Source organism: Brassica rapa, chromosome A02, assembly GCF_000309985.2.
Source record: "Brassica rapa cultivar Chiifu-401-42 chromosome A02, CAAS_Brap_v3.01, whole genome shotgun sequence".
Taxonomy (NCBI): Eukaryota; Viridiplantae; Streptophyta; class Magnoliopsida; order Brassicales; family Brassicaceae; genus Brassica; species Brassica rapa.
The window spans coordinates 3,577,888-3,594,655 of NC_024796.2; the positions used below are offsets into that span (position 1 = coordinate 3,577,888).

A 16,768-nucleotide genomic window follows, 5' to 3' on the forward strand; every position below is an offset into this window, starting at 1 on the left:
ACCAACGAAGATGCAATCCTGCATCAGACACTTCATTACACCAACGGTTACAAGTGAATTTAGCAAACCAAAACGACGAGAGATATTGCTAAACTCCCGTTTAACCGTCTCGAGAAAAGATAAAATAGATAGTGCTATTGTTCAAGGTCTGTTAGATTGTTACTAAATTGTTTAGCCTTCACAAAAACAAATTGACTGACTAACATAACATGTAACCAACCAATGAAAATGTAACCCTGCAAATAGACACTTTATTACTAAAAAGCAAAAAATAACTTTCACACAGAGATGCTATCAGCTTTTCACTTCTCATCAACACATTTCAGCATCTACCCTCTATGATGCTCCCTTCAAAGGATGTCTCTTTTTCCCTCTCACAACCATTGCTTGTCCCGACTCCTTTTGGTTTACAAGTCAAAGCTAGCTTCATCATTTGGAGCTGACTGTTAGCATCAGAGTTTGGATCTCGTGCTTTTGTATTGTTCCTCTCAACTGATTCCAAGGGATCTAAATCCAATTCTTCACCGGCACTTCTCTTTTATTATTGATAGCTAATATTATGTTTAGCTGAAGTCTGAAGGTTTTCTCCAGATAATAATATTTTTAAGAAACATTCTCCATACTTTCCTAGAGCACTTCTCTCTTATTCAATTACACAGCTAATTTTTATTTGTTGTAATCTACAAAAGACTTGTTTACTCAATAACTACAGCATTATACGAAGAAGGGATTTTATTTAAATATAACGTATCGATACGTATTGTACTCCTTACATCTCAAAACTGGATTGTGCTATAAACAGAGCATACAAACAAATGCTAAAACAATCTTTAATATATTTTACATGCTAATGAAAAGCTTAACAGGCTACAATATTTTATCATCGGCTATTAATATAATTAGTGTATCCAATAATATTTTTATCCGTCCACTCCTAAAATTAGAACGTTAACTTCCCAAATATTCTCCTAGCAATTTGCGTATAGAAGCTAATTAATATATTGTCCAAGAACTACATATTCTAGCTGGATAAATCTTTAAATGTGTGAAAACTCTCGTTCTCATCCTCTATCACCCCGAATCCAAAACCAGTCTCGTTCTTCTTCTATTCCCCTCGCCACAAACATATCACTCGTCCCATAATCTGGAAAAGTTTTGCAAACAAAACAACATCTCTTGGTTGGGCATACCATTGCGATGTCGTCCATATACTTCACCTTAACTACACATTTTATTTTGACTCCAAATACACTTCTTCTCTGTTTTTATTTCAACAGAAAGGGGTATTAAAATGTTAAAAGAAAAGAATTATAACCGCAGCTACACGGAACGGAGTTGTCCAAGCTCGTTTCTTCACCCGACGCCGTCATGACCAAGCCTACTCCGGAGCGCCCCGCGGCCACAGATGCTGGCTTCCAAAGAATATCCGACTCCAAACCCTCACGCCGCCACTGCTCAAGACACCACTGTCTCAAAGTCTGAACCACACGAACTACCACTCATGTCTGAGGGAACCGCCATCCCTTTAACACATCCACGACACCGAGATCCACTTTCATCGGTGACAAACCTCTGCTCCGGTGACTAACATGCGGTCTCTGGTTCCTCCCTGCCGTCCTCGAAACAGAAATTGCATGCCCTTTTACCGACGAGCCACCAAAGCTTGAACCTTTTATAGGGTCTTCCCTTTTATGCAGCCGCTCCTGTCAAATACCCCGAAGCCTCTGATTCGCCAATACTTTTCAACTTATCCCGTTCACGTACCTAGGGGTGAGAAATACTTAGGTAATCATTACTACTACAACCAATAAAAACCTTTATAGCTTCCACCCTAAAATTGGCCTACCGTAAAATACCTTTCTATGCAACCTAAGGACAGTATCGTCAATTCACGTTTACTACTTGCATTTTCAGCCCCATACGATTTGGCTCTTGGGTATTTACCTAATTTCTACATTCTTTTAGGATTTTGGGCTAATTGACTCTTAGCTTTTCCCTCGGATAGGAACAGCAATAATCAACATTTTTAAATAAATAGATAGTTGATAGGGCAAATCTCCAAAATAGCATATTTAAGTTTATATCACAAAATAGCACTCAAAAACTAAAATGACCAAAATAACATTTTATCTTTTGAAAAATTTAATTTTTTTTTTATTTTTCAAAATTTGAAATCTTATCTCCAAAATCCCAATTCCCAACTCTAAACCCTAAAACATAAACTCTAAACCCTAAACCTTAAAAATCCTAAATCCTAAATCCCACCCCTTAACTCTAAACCCTAATGTCTACACTAATTTACTATAGTGGTATAAACATTTATTTATCTCTTTTTCTAAAACATTAAGTGCTATTTTTGTGACTTTTGACCTTGAATGCTAGTTTATTTATCTCTTGATTTAGTGTTTTTTTTGTCTTTTTCTCTAGTTTTGATATCCTTATTATGTGTAATTACTAATTAGTCAAGACCTAGTACTCTCTTCTAACGTGTATAAGTATTGTACAAAGCCTCTAATAAGTATGATCACTTTCCATAATCTATAATATGAGCCATTCTGAGAATAGATGTAAACCAACATCAACACAAGCTCATTCCTCTGTTACATCTGGCGTGCTTACACATAAACCAACATCAACAAAAGCCTTGTAATCATGTAAACTACATCATAGAGTCTGAGCTCACAAGCTACTCTACTCGACAGCAAAGCCTACACTAAAAGCTACAAATTAAGAAACTTAAAATGACAAAATCACCTGTTTCCAGATGTTTGATCAATTATAAATAGAGCGACATGAATCATCTCCACTTATCGTTAAATGTCAATGTTTAGTCTAGAGTTTATATCCCTAAATTACACAGCACCTGTTTTGTAATCCTTTAAAGCTTTCAATATTATATATCTCTGATTGTAGCAGTAGCCGAGAGATACGAATCAGAAACAACAACAAAATGAACTTAAGAGTAGCAAAACTCAGTCCCTCTCAAGTTATTGTATATACAATGTAAGCAAGAGTAAGTTTTCAAAAACAAACGATTTTTTTATGTATCAACAAGACCTGATTTTGGTGATACATTCAACCCATTTGTGGCTCTTCACCAGTACCGGATCTCTTGAGCCACTTATAAAACAGCTTCTGCGTTTTGTCACTGCATGATCTGATCCTTGCTTAGCAAGCTTCGTAAATGTCCCCTGTTGAAGCCACACATTGGTAAATCTCATTTGCACAGACTGTCTGATCATGAACTGAGTAGGGAGAGTAAACCCGGCTGAAGCAATTAGTCTATGTCATCATTGAACATTCCAGTGGCTATTTCATCAGATGGTTTTGACCAATCATATTTGTTGGCTCGACAACATTTCCTAACCAACTCATCGATCAAACTGTTCGGTGTCATCGAACAGTGAGAGACGACTTCTGTGGTTTTGGGACATGTCTGTTTATACATGAGCCACTGTCTGATATAATCTCTTTTCACAGGTCTGAAGAAAATGAAAAAGAACCAAAAGAGCAAATAATCAACATAAATACCAAGAATCTGCTTCTTCAGTCCAAGAAAATTCGATCGATCAATCACTGTATTTGCAAAAAAATAGAAGAAAGGCACACATACGTTTGTATACACAATCTATGAATATGAGCACATAATCTGTTTCCTTACAAAACATACACAATCACTCAGTTTCTTGGCGATGTCAAACCGGCCTAGAAGTTATGGCTACAGGTTGGCTCATGATGGTACGCGAGAGCATACATATAAACTCGAGCACCATTACTTAAAACAGCACAACTTCAACTTACTTAGACAAGGGTTAACCTCTTTGGTTTCCTGCTCCTTTGTGCCTGCGTCCTCATCACGTCCAGATTCTTCTCCTTCTTCAGTTTCATTTTTCGCTTCTATGTTTGTGTCGATCCCAGCATCATAAAAGCCAGCGTCATTGTTACCTACCCATAGAAGAGGGTAGCTCCTTCAAAAGCCTGCAATAGCTAACTTTTGATGGTGTAAAACCCAGCACAGCCGTGACATCTGAGGCAACTTTGTTGATCAAATCAGCTTCACTGTCACTAACAGAAACAAAGGTTATACATTAAAACAGATATCATAGAAATTAGCTACACATAATAAGGAAGTGGAAGTGGAAGTAAAAGTGAACAAACCTGTTGCTAGAGTGATAGCCAGCTATACCCGCGACATCCTCCAAAGCTTGCCTCCATGCCTGCTTCACCTCTTCTGTTTTTCCCACACAGGTTTCATCAAAGACTTTTCCAAAATCTCCTTTCTGTTTCCTAACAAAAGAGGAGGGTCAACAAAGTCATCCACAAGCAAATCAGGATTTAGGCTAATTCTCTTTTTTTACTCGCAGCTTACTTAACAGTGCCATTGATCAACAAAATGCTTTTCATATGATATACTCTATTCCTCGGTTTTAAGTAGATCACATACATGAGCTAAGAATCATAGGAAGACAAATGAAGCACATAAAAGAAAGAAGTTGGGGAGGTTACCTGAGGTTATCTACTGGATCCTGTCATCACGTCAAACAAACCACAGCAACTTAACCATGAAGTTCTTTGCGCAACTCCATGTGTTGGTCGCAGGGGAGCCTGAGAGAACAACTGAGTTTAGTCTTTTATTGGTAAACATAAGCGACACAAATCAAATAGATTAACAATGAGAATCAATCACCTCTTCCACATGAGAAATGACAACTTCAGACTCTTTGCTGCCTTCAGGAACACTTTTGGATTCTTTTTTATCAGAGCCGCCACCATCATCATCATCTGCATTTTCTTCATCCCTCAAAAGTTGTACACCGCAGGCTTTTATTTTCCATTTCTTATAACAGACTTCAAACTGAAACATAAGACTGCTGAAAGTGGCTTCAGGGAAATCCTGGTCTAGACAGAAAGAATCTTCGAATGTATACAGATGGTCTTCATATCCATATAGATAAGGCATATCGTGCTTGTTTGATCCATATGAGACAGTGAGGCCATTCTGCTCCCCCATGAAGCTACAAGACACACACATCAATAAATTCTCATCCTCTTCGTCATCATCCTCTTCATCATCATCCTCATCATAGTTATTATAGAGTTGCCAGGCGCTCAAAGGCACACCCTCTTCATAATCGTCGTCATCATAGTAATCCTCGAGATTAATTTTGTCTCTTGACAGCAAGATGCAAGCTTTGAATCTGACGGATGAAGGAAGAGACCTTGGAGTTATATTAATCGTTAGGGAACCTGAAGTAGCTTGGTGAGTGAAGTCTGCAGGCACTTCTACACCCTCTACAAGCACGGATTTGCAATCTGATGTCCGGATGAGATTTTTCCATTTTTGATTTGGGTGGGAATAGTCAAATCCTCTGCCATAAGAATCACTTTCGTATTCTTCTTCTTCACCATCATCATCAGTTTCATCGTCGTCACAATCACCATCATTATCATCATCACTTTCGTATTCTTCTTCTCCATCACCATCACCATCCTCATCATTATAATTATCTGCATTTTCGTCAGTAATACAATGAGGGAACAAAAGTTGTACACCGCAGCCTTTGATCTTCACGTCTCCATAATGGAGTCTGAACAGAAAAGAAAGCTCGCTGGAAGTGGTTTCTTCACCTTCAGGGAAATCCTGGTTTAGACAGAAAGAATCTTCAAATATATACAGATGCTCTCTACATCCCTCTATACCTGGCATATGATGGATCTGGTTTGTTCCATATTCCACAGTGAGGTCATTCTGTTTACCGCTGACACTACAAGACAAGCCATTCTCCGGTACAAAATAGTGCCAAGAGTCTGTTGGCACCAAGATGCAAGCTCTGAATCTGAAGGATGAAGGAAGACATTTTGGAGACAGATTGATCGTTAGGCAGCCTGAAGTAGCTTGATGAGTGAAGTGTGCAGGCACTTTTCTACCAGGTAAGACCGCATATTTGCAAGCTGATGTCTCGATGAGCCTTCTCGCTTCTTGATTCAGGTTGAAGCAATTAGCAAAGTCTAGGTGAATGTTGGGATTTTGAAAAGAGGAGGAGTCTATACTCTCCAAGGATTCACAGTTTTGCGCATCTAGAGATATAAGGGCAGCTGGAAGCTGTGGAAGTGCTCGGAGCTTTCTGCATTCTGTGATGTCAAGCTCACTTAGTCCAGAGAGAAATCCAATGCAATCTGGAATAGTCTTCAAACCAACACAACGTAACAATAATGACACTGGAGATGTAAAAGCCTTCTTGGGTAGACATATCGGTAAAATATGGTGAACTCTGAAGTCTGATCGTAATTCCCAACTGTGATTCAAGTCAGGTCCCCACTTCATAACTGCTTCAAATAATTTTAAACCAAATTCACCTACATATTCATCATCATACTCATCTTGGCCATCTTTACGTAGACCAAGAAACTCCAGATTCTCCAACTTAGAAACTTTTGGGGATATTTTTTTCAGCTTCTCGCATCCATTCATAATTAGTTTACGCAGACGAAATAGCTTCTCAATCCATGGAGGAACCTCCTCTATCCCTGTCCTGCACAAATCCAACTCTACAATGCTGTCAGGAACATTTGGGAACTCCTTAAGGTTTGTACACCCAGACATATCCAATTCATAAAGACAGGACCAAGTGCTCATTGATGATGGCACTTCCTCTATCGCAGTACGGGTCAGCCTGAGTTCTTTCAAACTCGAACAACCACTGAGTTTTTCCAAACTCGAGAAAACACTGAGTGCTTTTAAACTCCAGCAATAATTGAGGTTTAATTCCTCGAGATTGATTAACCTACTGATAGAAGAGGGGAGCTCCTTCAAAAGCAAGCACCCAAAAAGATTGCATTTTTTAAGCTTGGTGGCATTGCCAATAGAGCTTGTGATCTCTAACAAACTTTTGCAGCCACAGAGAACTAATTCCTCAAGACTCGTTGCATTTGAGAGATCTGGAATCTCTTTCAGATAGCAAGATCCAAGCAAATTCATCAGCTTGAGGCATTGGAGAGGCTATGCCAAGGAAAAAGAAGAAGAAAGATAAGTTTTACAAAAATAACTAATAGCGCTTTACATGAATTACAATACATGAGAAAAGAATTTCTGGATATTCTTACTTGGATTCCCTCCCAAAGCTTCTCAAACTTGCTATTTGGCATGATAAGTTCGACAAGAAACTCGGCAGAGAACTTGGAAGGCCAAAATCTCAATTTACAGGAGTTCCAACATAGCAATCTGAGTTTTTCGGGAAGACAGGTGAGGCCCTCGAGTATGCATAAGTTTTTAGAGTTGACTGTTAGAAACTGGAGACTATTCATCCCTTCGAAAGCGCTTTTACTTATATGGATTTCCTCTCTCTGATATGAAGTATCCAACATTATTCCCAGAACTTTTCCAGTAACCTAGAATACATTATTTTACAAAAGAACTAATAAATCTCAGCTTGAAAAAAGAGGACTGCAGATGTAAGAATAAATACTTACAGTATTTTCATCAAGTAAATCAAAAATATCCTTGGCATCCATCAAGAACTGTCGCTCTTTCAAAGACTGTTTCTTGACAATTTCTCTACCCAATTGCTGCAGTAAACTATGCATCTCTACGTATCCCCTGTAATCTATAGATATAAGAGATTTATGGGCCTGAGGCCATGCTGTGCTATTTCTCTTTATTATATTAAAATCAGTTTGACAAAAAAAAAAGAGATTTATGGGCTAAGACATCAAGCCCATGGTCGACGTCCAAACCACTTTTTTCAAGACACCTCTTAACGCTATCAACCTCGCAGTTGAAACAAGAAAAGAAACATGCAATATGCAGGAAAAGAGCTTTATCTTTATAACTTAAGCTGTCGTAGCTAAATCTTAGAGTTTATTCAATTTCTGTGTTAAGGCTAGACCTGAGCCTTGGTAGTGCCTTTATCCAGTAGTCCATGGACATTCCTCGTAGATACGATCCCATGACTCTCAGGCCTAGAGGAAGATTACCAGCAAGCCAAGTAACTTCCCTAGCAAGCCCTTCAAAACCATCATATGGAGAGTTCTGATCGAAAGCATATTGGCAAAAGATCTCAAGAGACTCATAGCAAGTTGGAAATTCCATCTTGTAGATATGATCGATCCCCAGTCTGAGTTGCTTGAGAAGTTTTACATCTTCCGTTGTAATGATAACAATACTTCCCGGACCAACCCATTCACGCTGCTTTGCCATTTCCTCGAGTTGCCACCAGCTATCCACTTCATCAAGAACAGCCAACACCTTTTTGTCACTCAGCATATTTTGAGCCACTCCTAAGTGACCAACCACAATATCCTTTTGGTTGAGTAGTTGAGACAAAAAGTTTTGATGCAAACGCAACTTCAACGAATAGTTGTCACCACAAGGCTTCTCATAATTTCCTCTGATATTCTCCAAAAACGTGCTGAATGGAAAACAAGGAGAGAGTTGGTTGTATAAAACTCTGGCAGTGCTCGTCTTCCCAATCCCGGCAGGACCCACAATCCCAATCACCTTAACTTCTTCTGATTGTAGGATCAACTTTGATTTTATCTCTATGATACGAGCTATGCCAACAAATTCATCAAAGTCTTTTGATGGTGTAAAACCTAACATAGCCGCGACATCTGAGGCAACTTTGTTGATCAAATCAGCTTCATTGTCACTAACAAAAACAGAGGCTATTCATTAAAACAGACATCATGTACACATAATATGCAAGTGGAAGTAAAAGAAAAAGTGAACTAACCAGTTGCTAAAGTCATAACCAGCTATACCCGCGACTTCCTTCAAAGCTTGCTTCCAAGCCTGCTTCACCTCTTCTGTTTTTCCCACACAGGTCTCATCAAAAGCTTTCCCGAAATCTCCGGTCTGCTTCCTAACATGAGATGGATCCACTTCGTAGAAAATGGTCATCACTTTTTGTTGATCCTCTTTTCTGCACTTCATGATCTCCACTAACTCATCCAAACACCAGCTTGAATAAGCGTAGTTACGGGAGAGCAAGACAACGGCTACCCTTGATTGTCTGATCGCTCCTACAAGCACGGGACCGACAGATTCACCTCGCTTGATCTCGTTATCAATGAAAGGTAGGATCCCCTTGCTTTTGAGCTCTTTCAGAACGTGACTAAGAAAACCTTTACGCACATCTACTCCACGGAAGCTCAGGAAGACGTGATACAACCAACCACGAGACAGAGATGAAGAAGAAGCCATGGATAACAGAACGAAAAAAAATGATCACAAAGCTTTCAGATCGGAAGAAGAAATACAGAAGCGTATATAGATCCTTATACAGCTAAGTCTTGACTTTTCAAGTGGGGAGAAACATTCAAGAAATGCATTATTTTAACATAAAATTATTTGTATTCTGTGCATAGTGGGAGCTAAAACTGATTGAATATATTTAGAAAAGGCAGTTTCCTGATGCAATCCGGGACTTTGTCAGAAAAGGCTCCTTCCAAAGACGTGTGAAGCAATCCATGATTTTGAATGTTTCTCATTTTCATCACCAGATTATGACATACCCGAGAGCACTCGAAGATCTCTCAAAAGCTGTTTCTTTTCCTTGGCTCCAGATTCTCCAACTTGGAAATGTTTGGAGATATAGTTTTCAGCTTCATGCATCCATACATAATTAGTTTACGCAGACGAGACAGATTCCCGATCCATGCAGGAACCTCTTCTATCCTTGTCGTGCACAACACCAACTCTACAATGCTGTCTGGAACATTTGGGAACTCCTTGAGGTTTCTACAGTCTGACATATCCAATTCATAAAGACAAGACCAAGTTCTCATTAATGATGGCACTTCCTCTATCGCAGTACGGGTCAGCCTGAGTTTTTTCAAACTCGAACAACCACTGAGTTTTTCCAAACTCGAGAAAACACTGAGTGCTTTTAAACTCAGGCAACCACCGAGGTATAATACCTCGAGATTGATTAACCTACTGATAGAAGAGGGGAGCTCCTTCAAAAGCCAGCACTCAAAAAGATTGCATTTTTTTAAGCTTAGTGGCATTGCCAATAGAGCTTGTGATCTCTAACAAACTTTTGCAGCCACAGAGATCTAATTCCTCAAGACTGGTGGCATTTGACTGTCACTAACAAAAACAAAGGTTATACATTAAAACAGATATCATGGAAATTAGCTACACATAATAAGGAAGTGGAAGTGGAAGTAAAAGTGAACTAACCTGTTGCTAAAGTCATAACCAGCTATACCCGCGACATCCTTCAAAGCTTGTCTCCATCTCTCTTTCACCTCTTCTGTTTTTCCCGCACAAGTTTCATTAAAGACTTTTCCAAAATCTCCTTTCTGTTTCCTAACTCATCCAGACACCAGCTTAAAGAAGCGTAGTTACTGGAGAGCAAGACAATGACTACCCTTGATTGTCTGATGGCTCCTACAAGCAGGGGACCGACAGATTCGCCTCGCTTCATATTGTCATCAACAAAAGCTATGATTCCTTTGCTTTCGAGCCCTTTCCGAACGTGACTAAGAAAGCCTTTGCGCACGTCTACACCACGGAAGCTCAGAAAGACGTGATACAACCAACTGCGAGACAGAGATGAAGAAGAAGCCATGGATAACATCACGAAGATCAAGACAATCACTAAGCTTTTCAGATCCGGAGAAGAGATAAGAAAAAGAGGCTTTCTATGTGTGTGTGTGGCTCATAACCACGTAAAAGAGTAGAGACGCGTAAAGAGATAAGGATACAGAGCAAAGACTTGACTTTTCAAGTGGAGAGGAAGAGTCAAGATATTACGCGTGAACAGAAACTGGAAGACAAGCCTAAAAGATGCCATTCTTCTCCCGATCTTAGTCCATCAATCCAAATGAAATGATTCTCTATATTGTTAGAGATGCCAACTTACAGTGACGTGTGAAGCAATCCAGGATGTGTCCATATAACTATTCCTGAAATAAAATAGTCCATGAAGATCAGAATTTTGGACCAGAGAGCTCTTAGAGAAATGTTCAGGAAAGTACACAACATTCTTGATATCATTATCTATGAACTTGCGGATTCCTTTAAACCCACGATGATGGCAAAAGTACTTGATAAATTAGAGATTAGATTAAATTGCGCTAACAAACTCACTAAACAAATAGATTAAACTAAAGCTTTTGATCATTAGATTAAAACCAATCCAACAAAACAAAACAAAACACAAACCAATATTTAACAAAGTGCAAAGCTGTTCTTAATTAATAGTAAGGTTTCCAATTCCAATGTGTTTTGTGAGCAACATCAATATTCTCTATAAAGCCTTTAGAGAGCCAAGAAGTGTTGTTAAGAAAAGAAAAAAAAAAGACAAGAAGTAACAACAAACAAAATATACGAAAAGACACAAAAGTAAATGATGAAAACTACTTTGTGACTAGCAAAAGATTCCGACCTCGCTGAGAAACAAGCATAAGCATGCATGAGGATGCACCTTTCCCCAGGCTTATATGTCAGCTTCAAGGAAGTTTTGAGATAGGATTACCTATGGAGGAAGAAAATGTATATATATACATGCTCAGAAATTGTATTCTTCTACATGAACTGGCGATGGTGATAAGATATGATGGAAATGGTTACCTTTTCGCCAAGTTTGAAGGGTGGAAGACCCTTGTAAGGGCATGTACCACAGCGGAAGGCATCTCCAAGTCCACACTGAAAAGAATTGCTTGAGAAATGTTCAGTCGTTGGATAATAAACTACTTATGCTGTCACATGATGATTGTGGATTCTCGATTTGAACGTCTGTGAGGCCTAGTTTCACAGATTTCTCCTCTATCTCAGCTCTACCACAAACGCAGTTCTTGCAAGCAGGAAGTCAAGATAGGATGTCTTTTACACACAAGAAATGAATACGGATAACAAAGAGGCCATATAGGATGTCTTTCACTTACTAGCAGGAAGTTGTGGCTTCTTCAATTCCTCATCTGTCAGAAGAGAATCTTCATCTATAAGATCCAAGTCATCGTCTAGATTAACCTTCAAGAGAGTTTTTGAAGGCTTTTTCAGAGCAAATGATGAACCAATCTTCCATGAAGACTTCTTTGCCGTAATCTGCATTTAACAACATGTTATATAGATGAGCCGATGTAACTTTCACAGTTAAGTAGTATGAAGATCTTCCATCCTTAATGTTAGCTGCCAAGAATAAACTTGAATCCAAAAGGCAGTTTAATATTTGGACAAGAGCAAAAACTTTTTTTCATACTGAAACAGTGAAGAAAGAGAAGACATGTAAAAGTGCTTACCCCAACGGATAAGCTGAAGTTTGGAAACATAATTGGTTAGAACCGTGTCCACTGAAGAAGACTCCAAAGGAACCTGACCTGTAAGAGTGCAAAACATAGTGAGAAGACGCGAATCATGACATGGTAATTACAGAAAGTAATGAAAGATCAGAGATTTGTACTTATTGTGGATGCTTGAGTAATAACTATAGGATCACAACATCCAATCCCTTCCTTTCCGAGCTCTTTCATTATAGTTAGAACAGAGCTAACGTTCAACACGACATCATCCGTCACAGCCAAAACAGTCGTTTGAGTCACCATCGGATCCTACAAAAGCACAAACGTTGGAAACGTCTTTAGGTTCATGGAAAGAGATAAAAAACTTAAGCTAGTGGAGCTAGAAACATTAAAGCCAACAACTTGATTACTAGGTTTTAAAGAAATTGAATGTTAAACAACATAAACGAGAAATAATCAATACAAAGTTCTTGTGACATGTAAATGAATTAAGAGAAGAAACTAATCATATGGTCGATTCTCCCAATCTAAACCTCAAAGAGAGAAACTTTGAGAGGTTTAAGCACGATATGCATTGTGAGTCGAAAAATATTACAGAGAAACAAAATCGATCAGGGGAACATTTCAGAAAATAGTTTGAAAAAGCAAAATCTTAACTCACCATATTTGATAGAATTCGAATCTTCTCTCTCTGCTATTTATATACTTTTGTTCTTGGCCGAGTATTTTCAAACCGGGTTTAAGATTTTCTGCGCCTCGATCCATAATAACCGGTAATTTCAGACTCTATTGTCCTCTTCTCTGCCTTGCATTCAGGGATGGATTTGAACGAGATTGCAGGTTGTCTCCTTACAAACCTTGCCACTCTCTTCAGTCTTCTATCATTTAACCTTTATCAGTGTGCGGCATTATGTTTGGCTGTTGCAAGTGCTATGTGTGTGTTTTTTAGACTATGTTCCTCTATTACTCTATTTTGAGATATGAATGAAAAAAATCTTTGACAAAAAAAAAAAATAGTCAAACCAGATGGAAAACATTCTCTACCTCTAATAGAGAGCCGACCGGCCATGTTAAGTGAAACATTTGTCTCGAACCTCATATTTGTTTTAGAAATTATATAAATATAAGTTTCCAACAAAAAATTAAAAATTTCCAAATTTGAAAAAAAAAATGTGGTTAAATTTTTAATAAATTGCATATGGCTCCCAAAATTTCAGGCCGGCCCTAAACGTATAGGGAGTGAGAGGACACAAAACATGATTCTGATGGCAATGATCTAACGTATTGTACAAGATGTGTATATAACTTGCTGGTATTTTTCTCTAATGTTGTGTAAAAGAACGTATTGTACGAAATGATAAATGTCATATGTCCATGCATGGTGGCGCTGGAATCGCCTAGCAAGTAAAGTAATTAAAATCATAAAGAATCAATATTATTAAAAAGGAAAGAATTTTAAAAAATTTACCTATAAAAGTTGTTTGGACCATTTCATTTATTTCATTATTTTTTAGTCTTACCTTAAATTTAGACTAACAATATGTTACCATATATTTTTCTAACAATAATTTATTCAATTCATTTATTTATTCAAATCTCACTCCTAAATTCTAATTACTACTATTACTATATTTACCATTTTGATTTTTAATCGTAAAAACATTGAAACTGTTAAAAATTATATTTTTCAATATAATAATTTATATTATAATATAATCTAAAAAACCCCGTGTTTGGAAGCGCGGGTCAAAATCTAGTTTTTCAATTAAAACTACAAACAAAGAAACAAGTTACATTCAGAGCAACTTGAGTTATTTCATGCTCATGTACTCGAACACATACATCTTGAGAATTGAATAATATAGTATAAACGAATAAAATTGAACTTCCAGAGCAAAGGATTGCTCAAACTGAGGTTCGCACTTCATCATGTGTGGCTCATAGGGCAAGAGCAGAGCTAAGGTTCATAGGGTTCATATACTTGGTGGTACCGGTCAATATATGACGGACGATTATGCGGTTTGCTTTCTCTGATGGATGAAACGCGTCCCAAAACACGTATAACTCACGGTTCCGACACAAGTTCGATAGTACCGTACACAATCCCATCCCATTGTATGGCCCTTGTCCGCAACAAGCAACCTTTGACGTTATAAATCCTATAATCCACCGAACAAAAAAATGTTATAACACTTTCTTGTCGGAAAAAAAAAAGCAGATACTAATTAGAAAGTGAAAACTCAATTTAATTTAATTACCGAATCTTCGTGGAGTGGTTAGAAAATCTATTTGCATTTGGTTAGTGTTTGCTGCAATAAAAACAGTTTTCCCAATCTTTCTGTTAAGTGCATTTATCATTTGGGTTAGCTGAGGATCGTATAGAGCCGCCGCTCGTTGTAACTCAGCTGAGCATCTCCCACTGGACGAGCTTGATCTCGCCAGCTCGGCCGGTGCACATCCTAGGGGTCCGGCTCCCGTCACTAGAACTCGACCCACTCCAAGCGAATGTAACCTCTAAAAATAACTCAAATTAAGTTGTTACCTTGTGCACTTAACAAAAAAATTGTTTAAGGTTGTTATTACCATTAGTATCTTCTTGTACTCGGAGATTAGTAACCGGACGTAGTCAGGAAGTGAATACTGGCGCGACCTAGCGGAATATGGCACCAAGAAATAGTTGTTCACGAAGTCGTTGCCACCGACCGTGATTAGTACAAGCGATTGCCTCACGAGCCTTTGTGTTCGTGGTATCCCAATCAAGCGGCTCACACGTTGTTGGTATTGTTGGAAGTAGGCTAGTTGTTGGTACATTCTTATAATGTTTATCTGCATACCGAAACTCTTATCTATAGAAAATCGGATGACTTATGGAGGTTTTAATTTATGTTAATCCAGTTTGGTTACTTACGAATTGAAATCCGGTATCATTGAGGATTCCTATGCCGGCGGATGCGAAATTGGCACCGTTAAGCAGTCTACGTCCCCTTAGCTGCGGACTAAGGTACGGTAACGGTGACTCTTCATTGCCAATTGCCTCACCTAATCAATAATAACCAACTGATTATTATGAATGATGATGATACTGTTATATAATTTTTACATCTTACAACTATATGTTTGCATGTGTTATTACTCTAAATCTGTTACTGAGATTTAGTAAGCAAACGTAACTGATGAGATCTGGAATGTTGAGACCGTTGGAAAACCGTCCGGTTGGTCTCCGAGATGGAAAATCAATTCCATATGGTGGAGCATCGGCACGTGCAGTCGTCACTAAATAGTTGTTGTTGCCACTGTCGACGAGCGAGTCTCCGAACACGAAGAAGGCACGTGCAGCCTCAACTGCGATAGGACCGGACACAACCAATGCTAGGAACATAGACACGTTTGCTATAACCATCATTGATCCGGGTCTTCTAGTTGATACCGCCATCCGGGGTTTTGTTTTTTTTATTTGAGTTTGAAAATGTCTTCAAGATATAATGAAGAGTAAAATTTATATAAGTTGAAATTTTGGTTTAAACTTTTCATGTGATTTATTCAACTGAATTCAATCCCGTGTTAAGCCAACCAGAAGTATTTACTTCTGATTTTGGTTATTTACAATCCCACTATTAAAAAAATAGAACTATATTATATGATAATATTACGAAAGTATTTGTGGTCCAAGAAAACGATAATGTTGTACATCTACATATATAGTATTATCATACATAAGTTGGCTTCCTTTTCTCTGCCATTGTTTTTTCACTGACTACTACAATTTTGATAAAGACATTATTTGGTTACAATTGTTCACTGCATTTTAAAGAATAAATGACTACTCAAAAACTACTGCATGGTTAAATCTCACAAATTCATTCTGTATTTCCTTGTGAATATGTTAAAGGCCACCCATATCCACCTCAAAGTTTCACAAGAAGTAAGGAACAAACAAAAGGTTGGGACACAAAACCACCCTACTTTTATTGTTAACAAGAACTCACATGAGACTTGTGTATGCCAGCTTATGGAGAACAACCATAAACTTCCTTTTTAACCAGAAACTTAATTAATTTAGTTAGATAAAATATCTTTTAACAAAAAAGTTGACAAAAGACATAGTGTTACTGAAGCTCTGAGCAAACATTAAAACATTTTACAATAATGTTAATAAGATGATTAAATAGGCCCAAGTGATCCAACACTCTGACCCAGTCTAATAGCCCATTTATCGTTACTACATATCCGAAAGTAAGACCAATAGCCACGTGGATCATCAGTTTGACTCCAGGTCAGCGTGCCACGTCTACAAGAACATTACCGGTTCGTGTCAGCTGCTTCGCGGTCCAATTAAATAGGTTTCATCTTCTTCTTCCTTCACTCCAACACAGTCGTGGGAGTCTTCAGCTCCACGCCAGCGAAATCCACGATTCAAAGGTAACCCATTTATCCCACAAAACCATATTCTCGATTCGATTACGACCTGGTTTCGCTTGCTCTTACTTGCCCATCGTCTTGGAAAAGTTTTTTTTACGATTTT

General features: G+C 38.2%; 2 protein-coding genes and 1 pseudogene across 2 annotated transcripts; all 3 read right to left on the reverse strand.

Moving 5' to 3' along the window:
- Positions 1–2,625: 2,625 nt before the first annotated feature.
- Positions 2,626–13,579, reverse strand: LOC103851169 (annotated as a pseudogene).
- Positions 11,885–12,549, reverse strand: LOC103851170 (anamorsin homolog). Its single transcript, XM_018656388.1, has 4 exons — positions 12,408–12,549; positions 12,247–12,324; positions 12,099–12,136; positions 11,885–12,052 (listed from the first exon to the last, which is right to left on the reverse strand). The coding sequence occupies exons 1-4, from the start codon at positions 12,547–12,549 to the stop codon at positions 11,885–11,887; spliced, it is 426 nt and encodes a 141-aa protein (XP_018511904.1).
- Positions 13,580–13,915: 336 nt separating the features above from the next.
- Positions 13,916–15,739, reverse strand: LOC103851171 (GDSL esterase/lipase At5g18430). Its single transcript, XM_009128003.3, has 5 exons — positions 15,418–15,739; positions 15,155–15,285; positions 14,830–15,072; positions 14,505–14,760; positions 13,916–14,405 (listed from the first exon to the last, which is right to left on the reverse strand). The coding sequence occupies exons 1-5, from the start codon at positions 15,677–15,679 to the stop codon at positions 14,185–14,187; spliced, it is 1,113 nt and encodes a 370-aa protein (XP_009126251.1). The 5' UTR covers positions 15,680–15,739; the 3' UTR covers positions 13,916–14,184.
- Between the last annotated feature and the right edge of the window lie 1,029 nt (positions 15,740–16,768).

Excerpts from the sequence above, each read along its gene's own strand:
- LOC103851171 (XM_009128003.3), bottom strand. The coding sequence starts at position 15,679 with ATGGCGGTATCAACTAGAAGACCCGGATCAATGATGGTTATAGCAAAC. Across the intron at positions 15,286-15,417 it reads CAACATTCCAGATCTCATCA|GTGAGGCAATTGGCAATGAA; the intron begins GTTACGTTTGCT and ends ATTATTGATTAG. Across the intron at positions 14,761-14,829 it reads AGTACAAGAAGATACTAATG|AGGTTACATTCGCTTGGAGT; the intron begins GTAATAACAACC and ends AGTTATTTTTAG.
- LOC103851170 (XM_018656388.1), bottom strand. The coding sequence starts at position 12,549 with ATGGTGACTCAAACGACTGTTTTGGCTGTGACGGATGATGTCGTGTTG. Across the intron at positions 12,325-12,407 it reads TACTCAAGCATCCACAATAA|GTCAGGTTCCTTTGGAGTCT; the intron begins GTACAAATCTCT and ends GCACTCTTACAG. Across the intron at positions 12,053-12,098 it reads GATCTTCATACTACTTAACT|ATTACGGCAAAGAAGTCTTC; the intron begins GTGAAAGTTACA and ends TGTTAAATGCAG.